This window comes from Arctopsyche grandis, chromosome 10 (assembly GCF_051622035.1).
Source record: "Arctopsyche grandis isolate Sample6627 chromosome 10, ASM5162203v2, whole genome shotgun sequence".
Taxonomy (NCBI): domain Eukaryota; kingdom Metazoa; phylum Arthropoda; class Insecta; order Trichoptera; family Hydropsychidae; genus Arctopsyche; species Arctopsyche grandis.
This window is the reverse complement of record NC_135364.1, coordinates 6,740,616-6,756,957: the sequence shown is the minus strand read 5'-3', so window position 1 is coordinate 6,756,957 and position 16,342 is coordinate 6,740,616. Positions and strand designations below refer to the sequence as shown.

Here is a 16,342-nt window from a genome sequence, read left to right as displayed (position 1 = left end):
GAAAAGTGACGAAAGTTCTATTGATACGAAAGTGGTCAAATCCATCATTTTTTTTTGAAAAATAGTTTTATTATACTTTTGAGAATTACTTTCAAAGCATATTGAATTGTGTTGTAACACTATTTTAAAAACTGTGTCGTAGCAGTATTTGAAAAGTATTTTTGGCACCAATCGTACTTCTAAAGTTTGAAGTATCATTAAAAGTAGCAATACACTTACATATATACATATATTTAGAAGTTTTCTCTGAATACCTTTCATATAAGTTTGTGTTTGTACTTGTAAATTTACAAATGAAAATGAAAATTCAATTAATATTTCACATTTTTGCATGAAAACTTAAAATTTTACACATTAAACTTCGTCGATCGGTGTTTTGCGATTAGGAATATACATATATGAATATCGATTTTGCACTTTATTTCCACGGAGGGAAAAAATGCGTAATTGAATATTTCCCCGACACCTTAAACTCGGTAATAAACACCGTTATACAAGTTCGGTGAACGATGAGTTTACCGCGGGCACAAAACTCGTCAAATTTCTTCCGACGACGACGTGTATTTCCCGAGTCGGTGAAAATTGGTCTGAAAATTTTTCCAGAGGCAGCGTCGCCGAGGAAAATTGAAAAGTTCGCACCCGAAGGGCCGCGGGAAAACGCGGGGGTGGATTATTATAAGCGATGCTGTCGTTCCCGATGGAAATAACCGTGCGAATTGAAACAATACATTCTGCGAACTCTAAGTTTTTGTATTAATCCCCAGCTCTGGTTAGGATTAGACGATCTAATGATTAAATTAAATATTCATTCGAAACGTTTTCGGGACTGAAGTAGACAAGATTTCGTTTTGCGATACTTTCACTCTAGGGGTGTATGTCTATTGTATGTGTATCTGCAAGGGTAAGTTTAATTTAATTAACACACGTGAGTCTGTGCTACAATTTTGTAAAATATATACATTTATACATACATACATACATATATCAAGGGATTGTATACTGTTATACAAATAATTAAAATACATAGTTAATTAAATGGATACATGAACATATTTCACGCATAATATGTTAAATTTCATGCTTTAGTGAATTCGATAGTGCTTTTGACTATGAACATACATATAAAGATATGTATAGGTACATACATATATGTGAATGCTTACGAATTTTATTTCCAGTTTTATGAAATTTGAGATATTGCTTTATTTTATTATTAGCTTTGAAAAATACACCTGTCAAAATTTGTTTTATGTATACGATTTACAGTTATAATTCTATACGAAATTTGCCATATAAATATTTCACTGCCCCTCTCTGAGTACATTTTTCGTCTTTCAAATCTTATTTAAGGTCAGATTTCTTTATTGTAAATGAAGTATTGTATATGTGCAAGTTTAAGGTGTATATCCGAAGTCATTAAAAGTCCGATATACATATAATAAATAATTTTTTGTATACAACGTTATCATCTCAGAATTGTATTGTCTTTATTTATTTTTTTATTTTTTTGTATTTCACTACGGATTAAAAACAAGGTTTTTCAAAATTTAAAGATACAAAAACCATACTTAATACTACATATGTACAAATATTTAAGATTCTATAATATAAAGGAATTTCTTCACTTTTTACTATACATTAACCAGCAACGTGGACTAGGACTTAGCAAATTATCTCTCGAGCAGAGTTGTCACGGTTCGATTCCCACTAGTAGCTGTTGGCCAGACCTTGGTTTGCAACTCCAGGTCGATCGTTTCCCATTAGAGTTTGTCAATTTTTCATTGAAACGGTTCCCGTACATTAGCATCACCTTTCCAATCTCTTGTATATATCAAGTTATTCAGAGTCTTGGGGTTCGCAAATTTCTATAATAAAATGCTGTAAAAATCTCTCCATAGATGTCACTGTGATGTTTGTATGAATTCGCATTCTATAAAAATGCTTTTATTAATTGTATTATTGTAAGTATACTCGTCGGAAAATATTTTATCGTTAATTAATTAAACTTATCAATATAAATTGAAATTTTGACTTAGACGACGTTGGACATATCTGCTGAAATATTTTATAAGTGAATATATGTACATATGTATGTATATATATATTAAAAAATTGTTATAGTCTTGAGTTCATTGGTTTAAATGTACATACGTATATAATAAAAGTAAATTCCATTTTAAAAAAAATTCCAACAATTTTTATTTTTAGCCGTAAAACCTTATTAAAATAAATAGTGCTCTCAAAACTAAAATAAAACCTTCTTAATTTAAAATTTAATTTAAACTTTTACCAAGAGTGTCCAGAATATCTCTTTTTTGTTTGCGAATTAATAAAAACGTCAAAAAATAATTTTCAAACTATGTATCTCACTGTCGCAATCATTGCTTATAGTATGGGGTTGTTTTATTTTTGCCTCTGCTTTCATTTAGAAAAATAAACGTGCTTTTTTCCTCCCACTAGACGACGGTTTCAACTTGAAATTCTCGACGGGTTCGAAACGATAATTCATCTCGCTGAAAGTTTCTTTTTAAAGCGAGCAGCACACAGTCTTCGGAGCTTTATCTGCAAAGGCTCTAACTGGTGGATTTCACTCCTATTGTTCTAACTAAAAGGACGTAATCAAGCGACTTTGTTGCGTGAAAGCATTTTAATACCTCGACGTTGGCTTTTATATCTTCGTACATTTTCCGATCAGCTGAAACGCAATGAGACCCCCAATATGCAACCAGAAAAGCGTCCCAGGTGAGTATTATCACGGAGCGAGGGCTTTTATTGAACCCGTTAAATTTTCAGATGAAAGTATATGTAGGTGGAAGTGATGAAAAATCTTCACATTCCGTCTCATGTTCGGTGTTTTTGTTTGCAGAGGGATATACATAGCTATTGGAATATAGCGAAGACAATGGAGATTGCTATCAGATAATAAGCTTTATAGATTTTCCTTTATTATCCGCGAAACGTTGGGGAAATAGAGAGAATGCATCTCTTTCAAAATTCATTTCAGAATATGCGTCTCTTCTAATGCAAAACTCGTGTCGTAAAGGTATTTTATACCATCGTATCTTTATGCGCATGCAGGATTTTTCATATTGAACGAAATATGAGTGTAATATAAAACATTGAAAATTTTTGAAACAAACTCACTCATATTATACCCAGTAATGTGTTTTTCGTCGAAGATTTAAAGATGCATTTACGAATATGTGATAAAAGAAAAATATATTTTTCAATCACTATGTGTATATTTAAAATAGTAGAAATAGGAAGTAGTGAATAATTATTTATATTTCGGTAAATAATAGACATATCCGGTAGTAAACAAGAATAAATAAAGAGACGTATGAAATTAGGATGGAGTGCATTTGGACGAATGAATGTTTGTTTTTAAATCAAAAATGCCCCTCTGTCCGAAGAAAACGATCTTCGATCAATGCATTTTGACAATGATGACGTATGGATGTGAAACTTGGACATTGAACACCAAGATGCTACACAAATGCACTCAAAGAAGTATGGAACGTTGTATGATAGGCATAACGAGGAAAGACAGGAAGCAGAATATGTACGTGGGTGAAGTATTACAAGGGTAGTGGACATAGTGGAAAGAGTAAAGAGTTTGAAATGGCAATGCTCAGGCTACGTGGATAGAAGAATGGACGAAAGGTGGATAAAATAAGTGCTAGAATGCTACCCGAGAGAATGCAAAAGGGCAAAAGGAAGATCACGGGGAAAATAGGTAGACGAAATTAGGAAAATGCGCAAACCCAAATACTAGTGGAAGCGTGTTGGAGAGGCCTACATCCAGCAGTGGATGGTGAGAGACTGTCGATGATGATGATGCTATGTATATTTTATTTAACTATTGTAACATACGCCGCCTGTTAAGTTCAATCGGATTAGGCCGAGTGGCATCCCCGCTATTTCCCAGAATCCAGACGAGTGAGAGATGGCGCATACCTGACACTGTGCGACCGTTATAATTGGTTTCGAGGATTATCTCCAGGCTAAGTGCAAGTAGGCTAAACAACGGAGACCACCGAATTGGCTTAGTAACGGCACCCGGTCCCTTCTCACAACTGACAGCGCGTCAGCGTGGGACTGAGTGCCTTGGACAGTGGGAATGCATATCCGGGTACGTGCCTAAACTATAGGGAAGTAAACAGACGTTGAAGATGAAGTGAGCGACCTTCCCTTTATAAGCAGGTACTTAGGCGATATCAAGGCATTCTGGACGGAGCACTAGCTGCGCGTGTATCTCTTTAATCACCAATAAATGCTATGAAGCGACTTTGGCCTTTCATTTGTATCCTCAACCCACCCCTACGTAACACTATTGTATAATTTCATAATACAGGCAAATATTCTTGCAAAATAAGCACAAGTATGAACTAAAAAATGCTAGAAAACATTTTTTCCCTTCTTGCTTTTTACTCGTTTTAGACGACGATTAATTGTAAATAATTTTTCGTTTATTTTTATAAAACTATAATTATCATTGTGATAAAAATAAAAATAAATCAAACATGATATAATGTGCTTAATATGATCCTAGCTAGATTGTTTTTGTATGTAGCATTTTTATCTATATTTGTTCTTTAAAGTAACACTCACACGTCTATAGTGAAGGTATATAATTTAAGCTGTCAGTTTCATTCACTTGCGGTATGAATACTTTAAGATAATATTATAATCTCATGAAGTGTACATTTGTATTCGACGTTTCGATTATGAACAAGCTTCATCCATTACAAAATTGAGTTTGAAAGCAATGATGAATCAACGCAACTGGATCCACATCCAATTATGCTACAAAACCCAATCAGGTATTAAACGTTATTTGCGAATTAGCTGCGTACGCATCAACACACGTTGATTGTCTAACGAGCTATTCCATTCTTCCGATAGCTTTGATATTTTAGTGAAATACAAGAGGTAGTTGTCAATAAATTTTAGAGGAATTTTATGAGTAAAATTTCATCAGAATTGTCCGCCAAATGGATGTGATGACAGCAGACCAAAACGTACCTTTAAATAGTCAAAACACTGTATATATGTATATGTATGTAACGTGTGCCAATTTTTGTTCCAGAATTCTGGGAAGACCACTTTCATTGTCGATACACGAACAGTTCCAGAACTCCCTACAATCAGAAGTACACAGTCCCGTGTACCGGCAAGGAAAAGTTGACCAGACAGAATACGGATTTCGAAGACCAACTGCAGTTCGTGTCGGATGCTGTAATGGCGTTCGCTTACGCCATCAGGTATGTGCAATTTACCGACTATATATGTTGAATTTACATCGCAGTTGAATGCAATAATTATGTCGATTGCAGGGATATGCACCGAGAACTTTGCCGCGGTCGACCGGGACTTTGTGATGCAATGAGACCAACAAAGGGACCAGACCTATTACGCTACCTGAGGAAAGTCGCATTCGAAGGTAAATTCGATTTGCTTTGAAACCGCAGAATTCCACGTAGATTGCAAAGTACTCTTTTGTATAAATAATCTTTCAGTTTCTCATTGAGTTTTGCTTTATATAAAAAACGATGAATTTTCGCGATGCTCGTCGGTATGATAAAAGTTGCTCTTTCATAGATTGCTTTCAGAAAGCTTACTTGCATTTTCCTAAGAAGCACACGTTATACTTTAATTTTCTTTACAATGTGGTTTATTTTGTATACATATGCCATTCGTTAGTGAAACTAAAATGATTGCAACCTTTTATACTTACAACTATAATATGTATATGAAACAATAATGAAATTTACGGTTTTCGCAATGCTCTTGATTTACGAAAGTTTTCTTTGAACAACGTCATTGTATACGTAGCAGACTATCTAATATTATTGAATTGAATTAATTTTAAAATACTTCATTTAAGATTTGATTAATAAATATCAAAAGCTTGGCGTTAACTTTCTAAATCGTTCATTACTCAGTTTATTTGATTATTCACCGAAAAATTCATCAAATTTGACTAGAAACTTGAGCTTGTGTAAGAACATTGATTTATTACATTTAAGATATATTAAACATTCTGCCAGTGAAATAAAACACCTCACAATTGATTTGTTTTAAATTTTAGATTTGGATTACTATTATCATTAAATTATAGCAGAATTTTACCTTTTAAATAAACTGAGCACATGTACGTTAGGCCACCTTTTGTATATAACATTAATTTGAATAAAAAAATCACAAACTTCATGAAATATAAGGGGGCCAAAAAGACCTATTTTAGCGCAAACTGTCATGTTTTACGTCAAAACAGGTCATTTTGGCCTCCTCAAATTTCTTAAAATTGGTAACGTGTTTAGGAATTTTTTTTACAAACATCGATGCTGTTACTTTATGATATAGATATAATTCTAATACATACATATATCAATGTACGTTCATTATTATTAAATAAATCTTAACTAAATCCGATAGTTTAAGTGCGGAATTCAAACAATATCAGGAATCATCTTCAATATTTTAATTTTCTGTTTAGGAAATATTATTTGATTAGGCAGTATTAACGGTGTCAAAAATTGATCGAAAAATGATGGTTACTTTTTTTCAGAATATTCTTAAAGAATTCAGATAAGAATCAACAGCCAATACATATGTACATACATATTATGTATGTATGTATATGTCAGTTACAGTCATGTATTTTCAAGTGTAATATATTCGAACTAACGTTTAAGGCCATTCATATTCGAATTCGATTCAACTAGTAAATTATATCTCTACAAGCGCAACCACACTTTCAACAATGTGCGCCAGTTGTAATAAAACAGTTGAGTTTTGACAGCGCTGATGCTTTTAAGAATGCCGTAGAATTCAATAATGTGTTAATATTTGCCAGGTATTACGAATAACGGTAATGCGTACTGTATTACGATAACTATAAAAATGTGTTCAATACATAAAAGTGACTTTCCAACTGAATTTACTAGTCAAATAACCTTTTTACGAAAGCCTAACTACTGCATCTAACCTTGTACCTACCCATAGTTGAACTGTATTTTCAGTTATAATATATTTTGGCCAGTTGGAATGTAATTCGTTATTTAAATCAACTTGCGTGGGTTAAACGGAATATGCATATTCAATTGGTCAAAATATAATATATTACAACTGACAATCTGTACACTTCAACTATAATGGTAGTTGGTACAAGGTTAATTGGCATATATTGCAACTAGACGAAATATATTACAACTGGAAGATACACATCAACTGTAACATATGTACATTAATACATACATTGTACATAGTTCATTTTGCTTTATTATTAAGCTTCAATCTCACTTGACAACCATATTAAAAAATTCGGAAGTGACCAACCCATGTATTTGGGGAATATAAGAAAGTCACAAAACAAAATTAGATATTGAACCGTACAGACACATTTACACATACCGGCAGCATTATGAAATATTAATGGCTATATATAACAGCATTTTCGAAACAAATTGATACAAATTGAGCGCAAATGTATGGAAACGGCACACATGTTTGAGGGGTCGAAAAAAATAGTGGAAGAAAATTCGAATAAGAGTAAACTGCCACTTCCGGTTGACGGATTTTTACCAAATTTTATACATAATTTGGTATTAATTTAAACTTCTAGATGTGAAATTTCAGTTCAATAAACCAAAAGGTTTCTAAGAGAAACATAAAAAAACCTTGATTCTCTAGAGTAAAAGTACTACTTCCGGTTCAGGTAAAAATATTCAAAAAATATAGGGTTATAAAATGTATAATCTTTATTATATATAAAAAAAATTCAGTCCGATTAAGTTAGCGGCTTGGGAGATAATTGAATTCAAAAACTTTAAAAAAGTGGACACTTATAAGGGTACGTACCATTTCCGGTCAACTTAAAAATCGATAAGAATTTCAGTAACCGAAACTATGTTTTAGTTTGATAGGACCAACGGTGGTCAAAAATCCCCAAAATACACTGACACACAGACACACAGACCCACAGGCACACACATTTTTTCTAGATCATTAAAACGTGATCAGTGATCGATTCTAAGTTCAAATCAGTCAAAATCTCGAGTTCGAATTTTCGCATGCTCACAAAACTCCATCTATTGTTACTACGTACATATGTACATAAATAAAGTAAAAATGGAAAGAGGACTTGCATATAAATGCCTAAAGGAAGACGACAAAGTCAGAAGCAGTTCATTCTTTATATTATTCCGTATATTATTTGGAGACCGAAGACAAGGAAAGGTAGATAATTGACAGGCGTTGTGTAAGTACATCATCAATCACACAAGTGACTTGACAACGAACATCCCACACCCCCGGTTGACATATTCGCCAAACTGATGTTCTGTTTACTTTGTTCTCGGAAACGGAAGGCGTGACGTGCGAGCATATGCAAAAACCTATACAAATATTTGCCAGTCGGAAACAATCGCTCAAATAATTTGCCAAGTTGATGACGACGGGTTTGACCCGTTTTCAAGTGTCGGTTCTTCGGACCCGCTCTTTGCTTCTGGAAAACCGACCAGGGAAAACCCACTAGAACCGGACGAATTCTCACGTCGCCACTACTAACTGACCAGAATCAAATTCTACTCGTTCGAGTCGCATAAATTTGCGTCGCACTTCACGCAGATTTAATTTCCTGTGCTGTGAAAATTTAATTCTCATTCCTCGAGTCACGCTCAAATTATACTATATATGTATATTAAACATTCAACAGAACTCCCTGCTTTTTTCTTATGTCATATTAAAAAAACGAACATACGAATTTCGCATACATAAGTAATATTTCCGATCGGATAAATCAATGTGCGAATTTCGTGAAAGTTAATGTAGATATTTGATTTTTTTTATTGAATCTTGATAATCTGGCGTATATAATATAGCATATACATTCATATGTATATGTATTATACTAACTTTCATTGATGATTGTTTATACGTAGTTTGTAATCATTATATACCCGAAAGCCCGAATAACTGTTAAATTCTTATTTTGATTAATCAACATAACAATTCTTAAAGACTCGTTTAAAATTCTAAGAAACACAATATCACCTTTTTGAGTTTACAAACTGGAACTGATCAATTTTTCCTTAAATTGATCCACTGTATTCGAATATGAGTATTGTATTGTAATCAATGGTCATATATTTTTTCTTTCGATTGTGATTTTTTATTGCTTTTAACTACTTATAATTAATTATCTAGTGAATTTTTATAGTCATCAAATATTTATTTGGCCAGTTTTTCGTTTTACCAAGTTCATAAGGATTGAACATATTAATTTGAATAGTAATTTTTTGTTGCTAAGTTTTATTAATATGGATTGATATATATTATAGAGCAATCAGAGCCTTTCAAAATTTAGGTAGCATGTTTTTACCATTTATATAATCTGTCTGGAATTAGTACGTTCAGATAAAATAAAATAAAAATATTGAGATTGAAAATCAATCCTTTTTAATTTAGTAAAATATAAAACTTGCCAAATAGATTCATCATAGCTTAAAAAAAGTAATGTATAAAAAATGTGTACTTTTTACTTTTAAAATTCGCCATATAATTTGTTATTCTGAAGCAATAAAAAATTACAATCAATAGAAAAACATTAGACTATTGATTCCAATGCTCACTTTTGTCACAGCAATACTAGATTTTGAGCTAAAGACTGCGAAAGCCAAAAATCTGTAAAAAATGCATATTTTTTAAACGCTTATATCTCATAAACGAGAGGAAGTTAACAAAAATCATTAACATATTCGGATTTAATGGATTAAATTTAGTGAAGAATTACTAGTTTAGTAAAGGAATCAGTTACAATTTCTTACAAATGCTTTATCAATACTTCTTATATGTAAATGACAACTGAATTACAGAGTCAAAAATGATACCAACACTTTATGTCCTAATGCTGTTTTACAAAGATTCACTCATTTCATCGTTGATACGACGATTTTGTACATTTTATACGTGAATTTACAACATTTATGTACAGTCATTTACGGAAATTTATTCAAATTAATTTCATACATTTATTGGATGCGGTGCATCCGCTCTAAAATCGCCAGACAAATTGAACGACAGATTAACGGACGGCTGCTTTATATGCAATTTTCATCTTCTCAAATGATAGATTGCACATCAGATGACGGGTAACCTTTCGATGTGCACAGATGCAATTATTAAAATGGTAATTATTAAAATTTAGTTGGATCTTTCAGGCGAGTTTAATAAGGCAAGATTCGATAAGTTCAGAATCTTGCCTTATTAAACTCGCCAGAAAGTTTCAACTCAATTTTAATAATTGCATCTGTGCACATCGAAAGGTTACTCGTCATCTGATGTGCAATCTATCATTCGAGAAAACGAGAATTTCGTTTAAAGCTGCCGTTCTGTTAATCTGGCGATTTTAGAGCGGATGCACCAAACCCACATTTATTGTATAATATTAATAAAATGCATTTGGACTGACGTACATAAATATATCAATTTTTATGACTTTGCTTTTCATCTCTTGCATCTTTATGAATAGAAGACGTGATTCGACGTTAATATACCGAAAATGATTCTAAAATGAAACATACATATTATATATCATAGTTATAATAAACTTCTCTCAACTCTAATTAGTTGTATATTAGATTAACTTTGAACAGTTTGTATGCTGCAATTTCATGAGACTCGAGTGCAATCGACGAGGAAACGGAATAACTATCTGGCTTAAGCTGCACTTGTGTAAGCTAAGTAAGTTCCTCAACAGCTGTCAATCCACCTACTTTACTACATCCAACCAATTTCAGTCCACTATAAATTCAAACTAATTACGCAGATGTCATACTCCCTCCGTAATTCTGAGCTGTTTAACTTTCGATTCCGTTCAAGATTTATCCCAAGCCGACGGCCAACTTTAAGATCCTAAACAGAATGAGCCATCGTTTATTTCATTTAAATTCTTGATATTTTCGCGACAAATCCTCACGAACGTATAATGATAATGGTATACATAAGCTCGGGGTCGTTTCGTAAGCTGGCGAGTACCAGTTTGAGCTGAATACGTCTCCGGCTCGTGACAGAGATCTGGATCTGATTTGGCCGGGGTGAAATTTCATTTAACCCTTCGGACAAACAGGAAGGAAGATGGCAGAGCTTCCTGTCGTCACTTAAGCCCTTTCGGCATTATCGTTCCTGTCTCTGTCTCTCACGAGATGGTCCGAGGCGCAAACAATCGACTCGGTGGGAAGCCATGACAATGGGATTCCTACGGAGACGAGACCCTGTCCTTGTGCTCCTTTCATTAATGCAGATTCCATCCAATGTACCGTCATTTCCTTCAATATCCTGACGTACATACATATACACTGATCATTTGTTAAATATGAAATGTTACAGTGAAAATATAATTGCACTGCCGTTTCAGTGGATTCATATCCGATTACTCATTCACTGGGTAAAAGTTACTCCTGTAGTGGAAATTGGTGAAATTATAATTTTTTGAAAGTTGAGTTCAATGATTAATTGATATCTCGTAGGCAGAAAAATCCGGTTTCTGATAACGATGAACCGAATCACGCTTTTACATTTAGGATTTACCCCAAACTACATATTTAATATATAATATTTATTAAGTACTCATTGATATGTCGTTCAATATCTGAGTCACTATTAAAGAAACCATGCAAAAATTAATTTGAAAAAAACTGAAATTACTTTTTGATAATTAATCAAAACAATTTTTGATTGGCATATAATATATCCTTGAAACAATTTTAAAAAATTATGCTATGTATTGTTTCTAGCTAGATAAAGTTTAGGGGCATGATTTAATTTAATAGCTGTCAACTTTAAATTATTATAAATTTTGTAATTCAATATCACAAAAAGGCTTAATTTTCATTTGAAATTTGAAATTTATCAGCAAATCAATTGCTAATTGAACATTGATGAATGAATTTGTAATTCTATTTGATCCAGACTCACTTCCTCAGTTAGGAAAATCATAATTCCACTGACAATATGAATATGAAAATAATAAGTAAGCTCTCTTTAATATGTGTACATGAATAACTAGATAATGGATAAAAATCTGATAATATGCTTATAAGCAGTGTATTAATTTGAGATAAGGCAAAAGTCATAATTATTGAAGGTTTTCAGGAAAGTTTTCAAACAGAACCGTTCAATGTATGTAATTTGATTTATAGATAAATTTTAAGGAACAGATATATATTTTTTTTTAAATGAGCAATGATCGTATTTGAAATTTTATATTATATTAATTCTGTAATCATTTTTTTCCGAACATTGTATTACAAGTACATAGTATGTATTCAAAAATTTATTTGAGTTGCGCTGAAATAACAATATTTTTTCTATAAAAATATGCGGAACCGTTTCGATGAAAGCATTTTTATATTTTAATAAAATTCAGTCTAAAAATTATAATTATTCATTCTGGAAATTTTTATAAAAAAAAAGTATTTCACCGTGACGTTGTATGTATTTTTACAGTAATTGAATAATACTGTCATTTTGCATAAAATATTTGAATTTGCTTTTGTATTAACTAACAGAGAGGCCAATGCGAATTCCTAGACAATTAATTACAACAATTGCAGCATTTTTAAAACATAAATCGCTGTATTTCGAGAGGCTAAAGATCACAAAATTAACAATTAATTAATTAATGAATTTATCCATAGAGACAACTATGGATTTAGACTTGTACATAAATTTTTAAATAATGTACATAACTGAAAATAAAATATTTATGATATAGCGGGTAGGATTGTTTTTCTCAATTTGATGGAGGAACCGTTTCAACAATGAAATCAGATAAATTGGCAAACTCTGATAAGAAACGATCGACTTGAAGCCACAAATTTCCAAGTCTGCCCAGCAGTACTAAAGATTAGCATGGGATCAAATCCAGTAACCTCTCGGTACTAAAGATAACCGCAACCACCGAGCAATACTGCTGGCTTATATGTAAATATGCTTTCTTAGAAATTTGACTTTGAATAACACTGTTGTGGAAGTAGAATTTTATTTAATTCTCATATAAAGATAATTTATTATATATTATCCCTATTAATTCAATTCAGATTCGTGTAAATACGAGTAAATACTAGTACGACCTTTTAGCTCGCAATTTTACCGATTTAAAATTCAGCACACTTCCAATTAACCCTTTTAAACGAAAACAATAAATAGTGTGGCCAGAACACTATCCCAATAAACATGTTTCAATAGAAAATACTCAATATAAAATAGTATTAACAGTGGAAAAAAATCCCAAATGAAAATACGTACTTTTAACCAAAAAATAATAATATTTTTAGAAATTATGTTTGTATTTTTTTCAAAAATAAAAGATCGGATTTCACCATATAGCATACTAAGGCATTTAAACAAAACTCAAATGTAAATTTAATCATCACTATATATTTACATATATGTACATATACGCTTACAGTTTGCAATAATATTATACTACGTGCAGAGGAAACTTCCGACCGGCTAAAGTTTACCAAAACGGATAATATTTATGTGCGCTTACATACATATATGTACATATGTATGTACCTATATATACAGCTAAAATTTGAAGTATGGATGGTCGTATTTTTGATGAATACTCTGAAAAAGGAAATATTTTGTTCGTTTTTAATTGCTTCCTTTTGGGATTCGTGTGCTTTTGGAATCTCAGCAACCTTTAGAAAGGATAAGTCATGCATTAAAGAAACCTCCCTCTCCTGATGCATAAAAAGAGTCCTTTGCGAAACAATCACGTTCAGGACGAATTGTGTGCTTTCGGTGGGACATATTTGTTTAATACCCATAATGACCCTTTTTCCGACATAAAAAAGGAATCAGCTGGAGACCATAAAAACCGGAACATAAAGCCGGGCGCAAAGGATAAAATGCTAGTGTTTCACTACAGGGATATTCAATCCTGAAATAAAACGGCAAAGGACCGCGTTCGTACACAAGTAATGAGTATTATATTGGAAATATATTGGCCTGTTACTGATTCAAGTCAAAATAAAAAAAAGGAATCGCTTAAAAAATTTAAGTAATAATGTTGTTTTTGTTTTGGAATATATATTTACATACATATGTGCCATATTAAGCTATGAATTATTATATCGTATTAATACCCGGGTTAAAGATAGCGATGAAAAGTGTCTCAAAGTGAAATAATTCACTTTGTAAAATGACGAACATCTGGCGTAATCTGTCACATTTTCACTGAGAAGAAAATCCTTTCTTTTTTTTGAGTGCATCTATCACAATTCCTCTTTTTTTACGACGGGGCCATAAGAAGAAGTCGTCAAGATAAAAACGTGAAACACTTGAGACGAGATATGGAGGTCAGCTAAATTTTCATCTTGCCCTCTTATGTTTCACGGAGGAAATAAATTTCTACTCGCACAAAATAAATCTTCACCTACGAATAATAAAAATAAAATCGTGCGAAACTAACAAAACTTTTCGATCATTATCAGTAAGTAAGACATGAATAATAATAACGTGAGGCATTGAGGATATATGTATGTATGTAGTAAAAGAACTGAATATTTTCCCTTCTTGTATGCAACGTGCGTTTAAAAACTGACACATTATACCCGAGGGCTTTGTAAAACAGTGGAAAACCTCGGAAAATGCGAAAGTATACTTTCCATAAAATCAAAAAATATTAAAAGATTTCCTTTAGATTTATTATCTATATACAAAATCATAAACCTTTCATACTCATGTATGTTTCAATGTAAACTTGGCAGTTTTCATAATGTTATTTAATTAGAAAATACTCTCTACTTAAAGCCAATTAGAACTTTTGATGTATCGATATCCGGTAAATGACTCCTGAAAAAATTGAATTTACAAACAACATATTGATAGAACGATCCTTTGAGAATTTTTTTCAATAATCTCAAGTGAAAATAACCCATGTCTACATACATAAAGAAACTCGGTTCTTTTCTTTCCGTTCTTTTTTTTCAGTTCAATTACTTTAAAAGCCTTCTGCCTTTTCATGAATTTTTTTCGTACAGCAATCGTGAAAAATGAGTGCGAAATTAGCGCTGTAAGACCGTTGAAAAATATTCAATTGATCGAGCGAGTCACCTTTGAACCTTACACAGGGCTTTTAAGTCTCCGAATAAAATCTATTATCTTTAGATTGAACGGTATAATTATTGATTTGTTTTATTTACAGGTCTGAGTGGTGATCATTTTCATTTCGACGATAACGGAGATGGACCAGCTCGATACAATATAATCCACTTCAAACAAGTAGAACCGGGAAAACATCGTTGGGTCAAAGTTGGCGAATATATCGAGGGAGAATTAAAGTTGAATATGAGTGGTTAGTATTGATTATATTACATAAAACATAGCTCTTCAAAAAGTTTATAATTTGGTATGATTTAAATTTTGGTAAGGTTCGGAAAGGAATTTTGTTTCAAAATTACGTTTAAGTGCGGTATCGATTCTCTGAATGAAAGCAATTGTTCCTGAGAGAAAATGGACGAGCCAAAATAATGCAAAAAAAAAATGCGAAAGTGTAGGTAATGGCAAGTTCTCTCTTTAAGAAAATGGTAATAATTTACCAGACGTTCAAGATAATATCCCTAATAAAGGAAATTTGACTGAAAGTATTATAAAAACATAAAAATGAAATGTCTTTGTAAATTGGGTAATATCACTTAGCTTAAATATATCTTTTTAAAGTTCAAATCGAAGTTTTATAAAAACAATTTGACTGCTAATCGATTTAAGAAGGCTAAAAAGTTCTTGTACGAATTTGACTACGCTTGTTTCAAACTCATTAGCTTGGTGATATATTTTTTTCCTTACTGATAACACTAAAAAAATCCAGAGCGGAAACTTATCAATCCATACTTAAATTGATCTATTAAATTTTCGATTAAAAAATGGGCAACTTTTATAGATTTTTGGCTTTTAAAGACTTTAATTCAAAATCTAGTATTGTTGTGCCAAAAGTAAATATTTGAATCAAAAGACAGATGCTTTTTCTATTGATTGCGATTTTTACGATCTAGCAAAATTTTGAAAGTCAAAATTATGATTTGTTTATACATTTTTTCCGTAATATTATATTATGAGCTAATTTCGTTATTTTTACTTTATCACGTTTCTAAGGATTGGTTTTATATGTAATTTTTTTTTCAATCAAAACGTACTAATTTCAGTGGTAAATAATTTTAAATTAAGTTTGAAAATGCAGACAAATCGATGATGCAAGACCGAGTTGAAGAATGGAGAGCGCATCACTCCATCTCACTCATTCAAGCTCGCCCACTCTCACTTACGAGCA

The 16,342-nt window shown here is 32.0% G+C and overlaps 1 protein-coding gene across 1 annotated transcript in view; it reads left to right on the top strand.

Annotated features, from left to right (window-relative positions):
• Nucleotides 1–16,342, top strand: part of LOC143917635 (metabotropic glutamate receptor 4-like) — a 195,678-nt gene that overhangs the window by 93,350 nt on the left and 85,986 nt on the right. The window contains exons 5-7 of the mRNA XM_077439214.1: nucleotides 5,090–5,264; nucleotides 5,337–5,443; nucleotides 15,221–15,370. Of these exons, the coding sequence (XP_077295340.1) occupies nucleotides 5,090–5,264; nucleotides 5,337–5,443; nucleotides 15,221–15,370 (432 nt within the window). The remainder of the gene's footprint in view (nucleotides 1–5,089; nucleotides 5,265–5,336; nucleotides 5,444–15,220; nucleotides 15,371–16,342) is intronic.